The sequence below is a fragment of the Nyctereutes procyonoides genome, unplaced genomic scaffold (genome assembly GCF_905146905.1).
Source record: "Nyctereutes procyonoides isolate TBG_1078 unplaced genomic scaffold, NYPRO_anot_genome, whole genome shotgun sequence".
In the NCBI taxonomy this organism is placed as follows: domain Eukaryota; kingdom Metazoa; phylum Chordata; class Mammalia; order Carnivora; family Canidae; genus Nyctereutes; species Nyctereutes procyonoides.
The window spans coordinates 85,584,048-85,597,562 of NW_026575125.1; the positions used below are offsets into that span (position 1 = coordinate 85,584,048).

The 13,515-nt window shown below is 33.2% G+C and overlaps 1 protein-coding gene across 1 annotated transcript in view; it reads left to right on the plus strand.

The window, feature by feature from the left end:
* The first annotated feature begins 3,351 nt into the window (after positions 1–3,351).
* The window catches only part of HTR2C (5-hydroxytryptamine receptor 2C), a 167,384-nt gene continuing 157,220 nt past the window's right edge, over positions 3,352–13,515 (plus strand). The window contains exons 1-2 of the mRNA XM_055338656.1: positions 3,352–3,386; positions 8,579–8,892. Of these exons, the coding sequence (XP_055194631.1) occupies positions 3,352–3,386; positions 8,579–8,892 (349 nt within the window). The remainder of the gene's footprint in view (positions 3,387–8,578; positions 8,893–13,515) is intronic.

Consider the following 13,515-nt stretch of genomic DNA (forward strand, 5'->3'; position numbering starts at 1 on the left):
TAGTAAATTGATTTCAGGTTAATCAATCTTCTTCTCTACATAAAATCATATATATGTGTGTGTATATGCACATATATATGATATACATGTATATGTATACATATATACACACATACACATATAAAGGTATATACACATATTCTTATAATACTTTTACATTGTTACATGACCAAACACAGTTTCTTTTTTTTTTAAGATTTTATTTATTTATTCATGAGAGACACACAGAGAGAGAGAGAGAGAGAGAGAGAGACAGAGACAGAGACACAGGCAGAGGGAGAAGCAGGCTCCATGCAGGTAACCTGATGTGGGACTCGATCCCCGGTCTCGAGGATCAGGCCCTGGGCTTAACGCAGCACTAAACCACTGAGCCACCCGGTCTGCCCCCAAACACAGTTTCTATGAGAACCATGTAAATTCTCATTTAAATGAATCATTCTATTAGTTATCCCATCAGTGATTTTTTTTCTTAATTTTATAAAACACAAGTCTTCCCAAATTTGAGTATTTGAATTCCCAAGTATTCTTTTTCTGTTCATACAAGCATGAGAACTCTATTATGAAAGATTGGCAGAGTCTGAGAGGTTTGCAGGTCAGAGTGTTTAATTAGCATTGTTTTGTTATGGGGTTGTTTTGTTTCACTTATTTTTGTTTCTTTTAACGCATCTCATCCAAGGCTTTAAGAGGTCTTACAGAATTACTCACAGAACACTTCTCATTGCAAAATATCATCCCAGTGACTTAGCCCTTTGGGGAGTCATGTAATGTAGCATAATTTACTTTACATAATTCATATATAATTTATTCCTGTCTATCACATCCTATCTCTAAACTTTCACCACCAATCCAGGGGTATTTTCTATCAGGTTTAGTCAACTTTCAAAAAATGCAAATTTTAATAATATGGAAAGATATTATTCTGCCCTTAAGGTATTTTAGTTAATAAATTGGAGATCTATATACATAATATACTTTTGAGATTATTATTGCTCTCCTGGCTTAACAAAATTGGAACTTAGAAAAATAAATACTTGTTATTTAATTTTTCTGTTTATATTCCATAGGAAAATATACATGTAAGAAGATGACAAAGCTGATTAATTTTTGAAGAAAAACAGTATTTTGAGTAACAATAATAGGATTCTACCATGGCTGAGAAAAAGGATAATATAATGTGTAATGACATGACTGTCATACCAACCTAGAGCAAACACAGTTTCAATTGATTTGTTATAATCTGTTGGAAATGAACATATTTTCCTTTGAAGTTTTTGAATTACATTGATTTTTAGACACTTGAAAAGTAAAAATTAAAAACAATTTTTATATTTTTTAATATTGGGAAAAGAGAAGAATTTTGCTATTAGTTGATGGCTAAGAAGTCTTTCTGTACCATTTTTCTTCTGTTACTTTTTTGCCAGAACCCCCAGGAGAAGGCATTTATGCATTCATTGGCTGGTAGCATTTTATGGGATAAAAATGTTCTAATGATCTGGCAAATGTTACTCTATCTCTCACATAGAATATTTTGTTTCTGGATGCTGGAGGCCATACTTTTATGCATTAGTGTAGTGAAAGGGTTGGTTTTGAGGCAGATTTTTGTGTAGGTAACACTGATAGAACTCACAACTGAGAGGTAAGGGACAAGAAGAGAGAATAAATTAAATTTTTAGCTTAAATGACTAGAATTATAGGACTATTAATGAGATGGGAAACATAGGGAACCGCAATTTGTTGCAGTAGAATTATATTTCCAAATTTCTAAGAGGAACTAGAAAACATTGGAAGAGATTATCCACACATGTTTATCACATTCCTTGAACATATTTTCAAATTAAAACAGATGACTGTTCAATGTTATTCCATGTTCTCAAGCTATTCAGGTCTCTTTCTCCTCCTCCCCCACTGCAACTACATTTTTCACGTTGACAGCCCACTGCATACAAACCTAACATCACAATCCTGACTCTTGGAAGAACCTGTGATCCCAGAAAAGAATTCATTTAGATGTCTGATGTGGGAAGAGAGTATAATCAAAACCATAAGATTGAAGATAGAGAAAACCAAGATAGAGAACAGAGAGGTTTACCCACTCTCTTCCCTGTTAGGAATCTCTAGGCGGGGGGGGGGGGGGGGGGGGGGGGCGCTTCTACATTAATCACTAGAATTCACAGTGAGTATTCAGTGTCAATGTAGAGAATGACAGTGACAAGTGCCACTCTGTGAAGGTTTTATTGCCACAAAGGAGTGCAGCAGAGATTCTCAGCAAATTTGCATCCAGTCTACTCTTGAGCAACATTTTAGCATACTGAGTATAGTGAGTGCTAAGTGGTAAATAATTGGCTGAGGAGACATTTGGTGGGTTTTTGCAATGCAAAAAATAACTCCTTGAATAATTGAAGGTATTCACTCTGAAATTCTTTGATAAGTTGTTTGGAGAGTTTTCATGTTCCCTTCCTGTACCTTTAAGATGCATTGTTCTTTATTTTAATCAATACAAGAAATTAAGGTTTTTGTTTTCGTCATCTAGTACAACTGACGTTTTATTTGCATTTTTAGCATTATTCCATGTGCCAACTGTAACGTATTATCTGTTGTATACTAACAAGCTGGTACATAGAGTGATTGCTATATTTAATATAGTAAACTTGATTAACACATTTATTTTCATATAAACTTGGTGCTGCCCTCTGGAGAATATTGTTAGTCAATGCAAAAGTATAGAACTCTGTTAATGTAGATTGTTTCACTTTGAAGAAAATAAATTAGAAATATTATACAAAATATGTTCACTTAATAGAAATATTTACAACTTATTTTAGTTTTCTGTGTTCTTAGAAGATGAAACCTTTGTATTTTATACATGTTACTGAATTATTATATCACAAACTTTTCCCAAACAGCTTGTAAATCAAGAAGCTTATCTTCTTAATTTCGTTCCCAAAATACTGATTTGAAGCTATGTGTACTCTAAGAAGAGAAGATTTAGTTGAAGTCCTGTATAAATAAAGTATGTACAAGAAATTTTAGAAAAACTAAAAAGAAAAAATGAAAAGAAAAAACTAGGATGGTTGTATATTGGTAAATAAATGAAAAATATATTCTCTGCCATCTTTTATCACTTATATGATATAATGTGCTTACCTGTTTGCTAAATGTTGTACTGACTGTTTATCACTTAATAAATATATTTAAGGTTATTTAATTGGCTGTTATGCAAGTTATTTGGACTTTTGACTAATTTTCTTTTTCTTTTTTTTTCTCTCCCCAGAAAGGATGGAATCATGAATCCAATCTGTTAAATTTCCTCTTCTCAATTTTAAACTTTGGTTGCTTAACACCAAAGCAATCATGGTGAACCTGAGGAAAGCGGTGCATTCGTTCCTGTAAGGATGTTATTACTTATTATTTTTTAAAAGATAACTTTTTATGGTAGCTTGCTCAAAAAATGCTAAAAAAGTTTTTATATTATCATTCTGCTGTTTGCCTCAATTTGCATAAATGACTTGCACCCCACAGACTAATATTATGGTGTTCTCTCTTGAAAAATGAATGTGGAAAAACCCCTATAACTTAGACTTCAATTAAACAGAACTGTTCATGTGTTAAAATAAATAATTAATACGGCAATAATATCCTAAATTCAAAAATAATTCCAACATTCATGGCTGCTTTCTCCATGGTTAAAATGTAGAAATGAGAAAGGTTCTTTCCTTTCCTTCTTGCACAGACTAAATAGCCAAGAGGATAAAAGGTCTTTAGAAGTTTCTGATTTTATAAAGAATAGTTGAAGTTGCAAAAGAATAGGTCAGAAGTCAGGGAGTAGAAGTTGGGTGGTGTATCTCAACAGAGGAAAACAATGCCATCTTGTCAATGCCATCTTGATAAAATGACCCAGTAGTTAAGGTCAATAGAATGTCACATAAAGGAGATAAGAATTGGATTCAAGTACTGAGCAATCCAAAATGTAATCTAATCCAGGTATATCTTCTTTGTAACTTAATAAAATGTTGGGTTGGTTTCTTCCAGACCCACTCTGAGGAATGGGGCATGAAAAAAAAGATGCAGCGCTCTGTACATTCTGATCAGTTACATTTGAGAAGCCCTGAATCACCTTGTTTCTACAGTCTCCTCTGTGATTCCTGTAAAAAAGCTCACCCAGGAAAAAGTTTATGGAGTAGTATAAAGTACACCAACACTGGATTGTTCGCAATATGCAATATGCTCCACTATAGCCCGTCTTGGATGTCATTATACATTGTGGGGATAATAATCTCGATGATGTGTGATTCCAAGAGAACAAGAACAGACAGGAAAAGGAAAGGATGAAGGGCAGAGAAGGGGCACCTGGGTGGCTTAGTCAATTAAGCAACTGACCCTTAATTTTGGCTCAGGTCATGATCTCAGGGTCTTGGGATCCAGCCCTACATTGGATGGATGGTAACCCATCTCTTCTAAAAATGCCCTTGTCATATGCCTGCAAAAACACAGTACATTTAAAATGTACAGAGTTTTAAATCAACTTATCATTTTGTTTATCTCCTAAGAATATAAAATTATCTGTTCATTAAACATTTAGTAGCAATGAATAAATTGGTTGAATTGTTCAGAGAGAAATTGTGGGTTTTGTGTACATATTTTATGAGACTTCTGTGGGCTTAATAACAATTAATTTAGGCTTTAGGAGCAAGACTGAAATTATTCTTCTTTTGTAGAAGGACTGTATATATTCCACTGAACATGTAAATATTAGTAGCTAGGTTAAATTATAATGTAGCCAATTCTTCATTACAAAACTATAGAAAATAGGATTGAACTTTAATAAAAATTGTGATGGCACTTTGCCCATAGAATACCCATACTTTGCCCAATAGGAATTTATTAAATTCAACTGAGTTGAAACCAGGAAACTGAAGTAAATACTCTTTCAGTATCTTCTCAGTAACATGATTTTATAATTCACAATAGATATATTTAGATTCTATAAGCTTCCCCATTAGTTTAGTATTTGTCTCATGGACTCTCATGAAAATTAAAAATATATCTGGCCAGCAGAGATAAGCAAGATAACCACTTGAAGTGTTTCCCTACCCCATAATAAGACACTCAAATTTTAAAACTGATAATTGTCCAATAGGGTTTCATGTATTTTTTTACATATGATTTTATCTTGCATTCCTCTATGATTTTTAAAGATTTTAAAAATTTATTTATTAGAAAGAGCATGAGTGGTGGGGAGGCGCAAAGGGAGAGGAGCCCAACATGGGTCTTGATCCCAGGACCCTGAGATCATGACCTGAGCCAAAGGCAGTTTCTTAAGGGACTGAGTTACCCAGGCACCCCCTATCATTTTTAGAGAAATATAAAAGGACTTTGGTGTTTTCACAACTTTCTTAGAAAATTGAAGCTGGAGGACTCCTGGTTGGTTCAGTCAGTTAAGTCTCTGCTCTTGGTTCAGGTAATGATCCCTGGGTCCTGGGATTGAGCTGCATAGGGCTCCCTACTCAGTTGGGAGTCTGTTTCTCCCTCTGCCCTTCCCCCACTCCTACACTCGCTGGCTCGTGCTCACATTCTCTCTTGTGGGCGCTCTCTCTCAAATAAATAAATAAATATTTTTTAAAAAGTACATGTGAGGGGTACCTGGGTGGTTCAGTGGTTTAGCGTCTGCCTTTGGCTCAGGGCTTTACTTATGGGGTCCCAGGATCGAGTCCCTCATCGGGCTCCCCACAGGGAGCCTGCTTCTCCCTCTACCTATGTCTCTGCCTCTCTCTGTGTGTCTCTCATGAATAAATAAAATATTTTAAGAAAAAGAAAATTGAAGTTGGATGCATATTCTGTTAGGACCTTATTCTCTAGGTTTAAGAATAAATATATTTGTGGTTCTATAACTGACAGTTGAAGATGCAACATTTTACTATGAGCATAAACTCTTGTGGGACTACCTGAGATAATCATCAGCTAATCTAAACCAGAACTTTTTTAAATGCCAGAAGGACACGTTTTTCATTGAGTAGGCCAGAAAAGACCTAGATTTAAAATTACTGTCTGAGCTTCATTTTGCATAAATAGGTATCTTACTAAAATAAAATCAGAATTTAAATTCATCACCAATTGTGAAATACATGAGTCAAGATATAGTTATCATAAAATATCTTTGTTTAACTCTGAAGACAAAAAGAAGGTAAGCCCCAATATTCACTAAGGGCCTACTGTGACAAAGTTACAATTTTCAGGACTTTATATATATCATTTAGTTTTCCCAATAATCAATCAAATGATAGAGATCATCCTTGCTGTACAGATGAAGAAATTGATGCTCTGAGAAGTTAAGTGACTGGTCAAAACATCATTGAGTTCATGAAGTTAGGAAGTTGACCATATGCTAAATGCAACAAATATAGGGACAAAATAATCAAAGCTGAGAGCAAATAACTTGCTTCTATTTATTTGGTCTTTTATTTTAATAATTTCTACTCACATTAGTCACAGATTACTTATGACATAGATTTTTTTAATCATATATTATTTTAGCTTATTTTTTATGTTCCAGGAAATAGAACTTACTGATTATTTGATAAAAACTACTATGTATGGCACCCTGTGCATGTTGCTTAGAATATCAGGTAACTTTGACGAATAAGGAAGTTATTTTAAGCAAAATGTCTAAAATATTAGTTTTCTATCTTTTGTAGAATGAGCATGTCAAAATATTTTCATGATTTCTTCATTATCTTAAAAGATATAAAAGTATATTACCAAGATACTAAGAGAAATAATTTGTAAATACTACAGAAAGTTATTACAATATTTTACTCGAATTTTAAAATGCTAATAATTTTTCAGGCCAAGTGTTCCAGTTTAAATTTAGAAAGTATAGTGTGTGTATGTATGTACATGTGTATAATATTATAAATAAAATATCATTACAATAATCATAATCATCCAGTTTTACTACAGTAAATTCCTCTAATGATTGGTAATAAATGATGAACTATTCAAATCACACACATATTTTCCCTGCATAAAGGTAACATTTTTAGTTCAAAGAAAAAGTGAATAAGATAATGAAATAAAAGCATTTATAGGAGGAACTCAGACTCTGGATGTTATAATGTCATATGTTCAATCTCCCCAATTCCAGAAAAACTCTTACTTCAACAGTCTTGCAAAAAAAAAATTATTCAGGACATATTCGTACAGAGAAAATTTCCTCTTCTACAAATAATAACAAGCTTTCAGAACCACTATGTACGGTATAGTTGCTGCTTAATATTTATAAAATAACTATTTATTGAACATAGAATACACAAAAAACAGTCATTCTTGGATTATAATCCTTGCTTTTAGGCAGGAAATACTGAATATGCTTGTCTTTCTTATCTATTTTATTAATGAACATAAATGTTCATTTTGCTAGATACTTTAGGAACATACACTTAGAGAGGACACTTAATGTATGTAACCTGAATAAATCTCATATCTCCATGGGGGGAAGTTAATTTGGTATGTACAAAACATAACTATGACCACTTCTCTTACATTATTTTGCCACCTGGCCTGACATACCTACTAGTAGAGTCTACGAAAGTACCATCATGAGAAATGCACACTTTAATGACTTGAGAGATTTTGTATCCAGCACAGGAAAGGCAGCAAACCTACAGGAATTAATCATCACACAAATCAATCATTTTCTAGCCTAGAATAGGTCCCAGAAAACATAAGAAAGAAACAAGGAGAGGGTCAGATAGAAGGAAAATTTGTAGCACACACATTAATATGTATGGATCAACATAAAGTCACTTTGCAGCTGTGAGGAGGTAAGAAGAGTTCTAGAAAAAATGCATATGCACTATTGCCAAAACCCACTGTGCCTCTTTTAACATCTTGCCTGAAGTTTGTTTGATGACAACTTATTCTTTCTCAGCTTTGGATTAAAAAAGGAAATGGTCCAATTTTCTTGATCAGGGTACTGGATACTTAAAGGAAAATCTCCTTTCATTCTGTTGTCAGTTGTCTCAGAAGAAACTTAGAAGAAATTAATATTTTAAAAATATAAAAATAGACCATTACAGCAAATCAAACAATACTGTGGTTTCATATTGCCTGTATAAAGTAACAGTCTAAAACATAGGCTTTGAAATCAGTGGGACCTGAATTTGGACCCTGACCTTGCCCCTTACTGGCTATGCTGCCTTGAGAAAATTACTTAACCTTTCTGAACTTCAGACTCCTCATTTGCATAACAGATATAAACCAATACTAATCTCATGAGGTTGTTGCATGTGATCAAATGAGATTATATTTATATATGTAATTTTATAATAGATATAATTTTTACATTTTATACATATATAAATAGATATATATTTCCATAAACCAACTGCCTGACTCATAATAAGCACCCAATAAAAGTATTCTTTGGGTAGAAAGAAGAAATATTGAGATTTAATTAAAGGAGTAGAAATCATGATGATGGTGATAAGGGTGGCTGAAGGAAAAGCAATTGTTTGGTATAAGCAACTTATTGGGTATAAGCCATATAATATGTACCTGATTTTTTTTTCTTAATTTTCAGTGTGCACCTAATTGGCCTACTGGTTTGGCAATGCGATATTTCTGTGAGCCCTGTTGCAGCTCTAGTAACTGACATTTTCAATACCTCCGATGGTGGACGCTTCAAATTCCCAGACGGGGTACAAAACTGGCCAGCACTTTCAATCGTCATCATCATAATCTTGACAATAGGTGGCAACATTCTCGTTATCATGGCAGTAAGCTTGGAAAAGAAACTGCACAATGCCACCAATTACTTCTTAATGTCCCTAGCCATTGCTGATATGCTAGTGGGACTACTTGTCATGCCACTGTCTCTGCTTGCAATTCTTTATGGTAAGTACAATTTTATTAGTTTTTTAATATCAGATTATATTCTAAATTTGTGTCAAGTATATAGTAAACACTCATACAGTTCGTCATTTTACTGACATCATTTGAAAAATGAAGAAAAAAGCAAATTGTGTGACAGAAGAATTGGATGTGTATATCATATTTATTAAATCCATAACAGAGTCTTCAAAAAGCAAAAATGACATTTTATAATACATTAAAATCATACACATATACTCTATTGCTCAGTCTCACTTATAAGCAATGACAGTTGCCTTAATGTATACAATGGGACCGTGATAGAAACATGTTCTCACATCTATGTTCTGGGCGGTACACATACCTAGTTTCATCTCTTAAACAAAGAAGGAAAATGAGGTTCATCATCTTTAATAAATACATTTTAAGTAATCTTTTTAAATGTTGGCAGATTAAATGTTTGGTATGTGATAAGCACTAAATAACAGCTATTCTTCTTTATGGAGCCTACAACTGATGTTTTTACAAGGTGATGGGGTGGGTAACAAATTACTAATTATATAAGTGCAGGGTCACATTATCACAATAAAATTCGAGCATTCAAATCAAATCTATTGATTTTAGAGAGGTTTTTCATTTTTCTTTTCATTTTCTGCCATCCCTTTACTCTATGCCTTCCACATTTTATTTTTTTATTCAAGTGTAATTAGCATACAGTGTTGTATTAGTTTTAGATGTACAATATAATGATTCAACAATTCTATATATTTCTCAGTGTTCATCAAGATAATATCACTCTTACTCCTCTTCATCTATTTTATCCATCCCCTCACCACCTCCCCTCTGGCAAATACAAGCTTGTTCTCTGTATTTGAGTCTGTTTTTTAAAAAATTGTCCCTTTCTTTCTTTATTTGTTTTGTTTAAGTTCCGCAAATGAGTGAAATCATATAGTATTTGACTTTCTCTGACTGACGTCAATTAGCATTATACCCTCTAGGTCTATCCATATTGCTGCAAATTACAAGATTTCATTCTTTTTTTTGGCTAAGTAATATTCCATAGTTTGAATATACCACACTTTCTTTTTTCAGTCATCTATCAGTGGGCACTTGGGTTGCTTCCAATAATGCTGCAATAAACATAGGGATATAGATATAGATAGATAGATGATAGATGATAGATAGATAGATATAATATAGATATAACATAGATATATGTATAGTGTTTTCATTTAGTTTCAGTGTTTTCATTTTCTCTGGCTAAATATCCAGTAGTGGAATTACTGGATCATATGACAATTCTATTTCTAATTTTAAATATAAAGAAAAAATCCGGGACCCTTGGGTGGCTCAGCAGTTTACACCGCCTTCAGCCCAGGGCGTGATCCTGGAGTCCTGGGATCTAGTCCCACATCAGGCTCCCTGCATGAAGTCTGCTTGTGTCTCTGCCTCTCTCTCTCTCTCTCTGTGTGTGTGTGTGTGTGTCTCTCATGAATAAATAAATAAAATCTTTAAAAAAAATCCTCAGGGATTTCAGGTAAAAATAAACAATAATTTACAGGAGCAAGAGAATTCAACTGACTTCACAATGAACAAAAATAAAGCAAAACAATTGTGAAGCAATATTTCTCAAAAAGTTAATCATTTGTAAGACACTCCTTCAAAGGCAAATCTATAAAGAAAGAGAACAGATCACTAATTTCCAGAAATTGAAAGCGAGAGATAACTGAAAAGGGGTATTTATTTTGGTATATCTTGTGTGGTGGTTATTTCAAAATTTGAAAAACTATAAATTCTAGTGTGTAGTTTTTAAAGAGTGAATTTTACTGTATGTAAAGTATATCTTAAATTAAAAGGTAGAAAAACATACTCAAAGTTTGAAAAGAAGCTATTTACATCCAGACATGCTAGCTATCAAGACTATAAAAAGTTGAAATTCATTTTAAACTCAGAGAATTTTTTTAAAAGATTTATTTATTTATTCATGAGAGACACACAGAGAGGCAGAGACACAGGCAGAGGAAGAAGCAGGCTCCATGCAGGGATCCCAGTGTGGGACTTGATCCTGGGACTCCAGGATCATGCCCTGAGCTGAAGACAGACGAAGACAGATGCTCAACCTCTGAGCCACCCAGACGTCCCTAAACTCAGAGAATTCTGAATCCATAAGCCCTTTGGAAGAAATTAAATAGTGGACGAGATTCAACTAACAAAGGAATGATTGGAAAAATTTCATCCAAAAGGCTGATGATGAACATTTAATATGGGTAATTTTAAAGCTAAGACAAAAATAAGAGCAGCGGGTGGCTCAGTGGTTTAGCGCCTGCCTTTGGATCGAGTCCCACATTGGGCTCCCTGCATGGAGCCTGCTTCTCTCTCTGCCTGTGTCTCTGCCTCTTTCTGTCTCTGTGTCTCTCATGAATAAATAAATAAAATCTTTAAAAAAAGACAAAAAATAAAGTGGTATAAGGGTAGAAGAATAATGTTATATGTTATATAATATCTATTAGATGTTATAAACTCTAAAAATTATAAAAATGCAACTAAAATTAGGAAGAAAATGGAAAAGGAAAGTAAAATAATTCTACTGATTTTCAATAAACAAAAAGTGGGAGTTAAATGATACCATAAAAAACTGACAAACCCGAAAGTAATAGATTGAATAAGAAAATAGTGGCTTAAGGGCATTAAACATGATATAAATACAACGTGATACAAATGTGATATTAAAGTTAGCCACCAAAACAAAAAAAAACAAACTTCCAAAACCCCAAAAGAAATATAATTAACAAAAGAGTAAAAAAAAAACAAAATCAGAGGAAGAAACACAAGAAAATATAACATTAATGCCCTCAACATTATACCATGATGTAATATGACAGAGGAAAACAAATGTATCAGTAACAGCAATAAACTTGAATGAACCTAAAACGTGATTAGAAATGAAAGATTTTTAATTCGGCTTAAAAAGAAAGGCCCAACTATATTCTGTATACAAGAGAAACTCTTAAAACCTAGTGATTCATGATGGCTAAAAATAAAGGGATGAGCAAAAGTGCACCAAGTAAATGGAAAAAATAAGAAAATAGAAATTGTGGTTTGATATCTAACAAGATAAATTTCTAATGAAAACAGCAATGAGAGTAAAAAAGAAGGATGTTTATTTATGATAAAAGACACAATTAACAACAAAGATATAGCAGTTAAGAATATCTATGCCACCAATAATGCAGCAGTGTCCTTTATAAGGCAAAAACAAAAGAACGTGGAAGGACAAATTTATGAATACATTCTACTAATGGGAGATTTTAACACAACATAGTATAAGAAAAATTGGGCAAAAAAATAAAAAGGATGTAGATCTTATGGAGGTGTGTTGAGCCTTATAACCTTATCAAAGAAAGTATACCATCTTTGTAAGTGCATGTGGAACACTCACAAAAATTAATATACTAGGCTGCAAAGAAAATATTAGAAAAATAAAAATATTATCCAAAGTACTTTCTAATAAAAAGGCAATAACATTAGAAAAATTAACAACAAAAGTTTAAAGACCATCTCATCTTGAAGGTATAACAAATTTTTAAACAAGTCTTGATCAACAGGAGCAATGCAAACTGAAATTACAGATTTCTTTAGAAATATAACAGCATTGGGGCACGTGGGTGACTCAGTTGGTTAACCGTCTGCCTTTGGCTCAGGTCATGATCCCAGAATCCTGGGATCAATCCCTGAATCCGGCCCCCTGTTCAGCAAAGAGTCTGCTTCTCCCTCTCCCTCTACCTCTTCCCCTCACTTGTGCTTTCTCTCTCTCACTTTCTCTCTCAGTGTCTCTCTCTCTCTCTCTCAAATACATACATACATACATAAATATCTTTTAAAAAAAGAAATATGACAGCATAAACACTGCATATCAAAATCTATACAATATACTTGAAGTAGTGAACAGTGGAAAAATCATAACCCTAATCACGTTTATCGTAAAAATGAAAGCATACAAATGAATTAAATTCCCAGCAAAGGAAATTTGAAAAAAAACTATAAAGTAAACCAAAAAAGCACAAAGAAGAAAAATCTAAAGAGAAAAACAGAAATTGACTACAGCATTAAAAAAACAATATACCTAATGAATAAATCAAATTCTTGCTTCTAAAAAAATTAAATAAAAAATCATCAGCTAACTTTAAAAAAGGAAGAAAGCATGTATAAAATATGACAAGGAGAATAACAACTGAGGCAAAATACATTTTTAAATTATGAGATTACTTTGTAGATTTATATGCAAATCAATTTGGAGCATTAAAAAAATAGGTAATTTCCCAAATGGAATAATCTGAGACTACCTGAATAGACCTGAAGAGACACTTCTTCAAACAAGACATACAGATGGTCGGCAGGCACATGAAAAGATGCTCATCACTAATCATAGGAAAAATGCAAATCAAAGCTACCATGAGATTTCACCTTAAACCTGTCAGAACGGCCAGAATCAAAATTTTAGGCAAGAAATAGGGATGCCTGGGTGCCTTAGTGGTTGAGCGTCTCCCTTTGGCAGAAAGCCTGCTTCTCCCTCTGCCTATTCTCTGCCTCTCTCTCTGTGTTTTTCTCATGAATAAAGAAATAAAATCTTTAAAAAAAAGTTAAAAA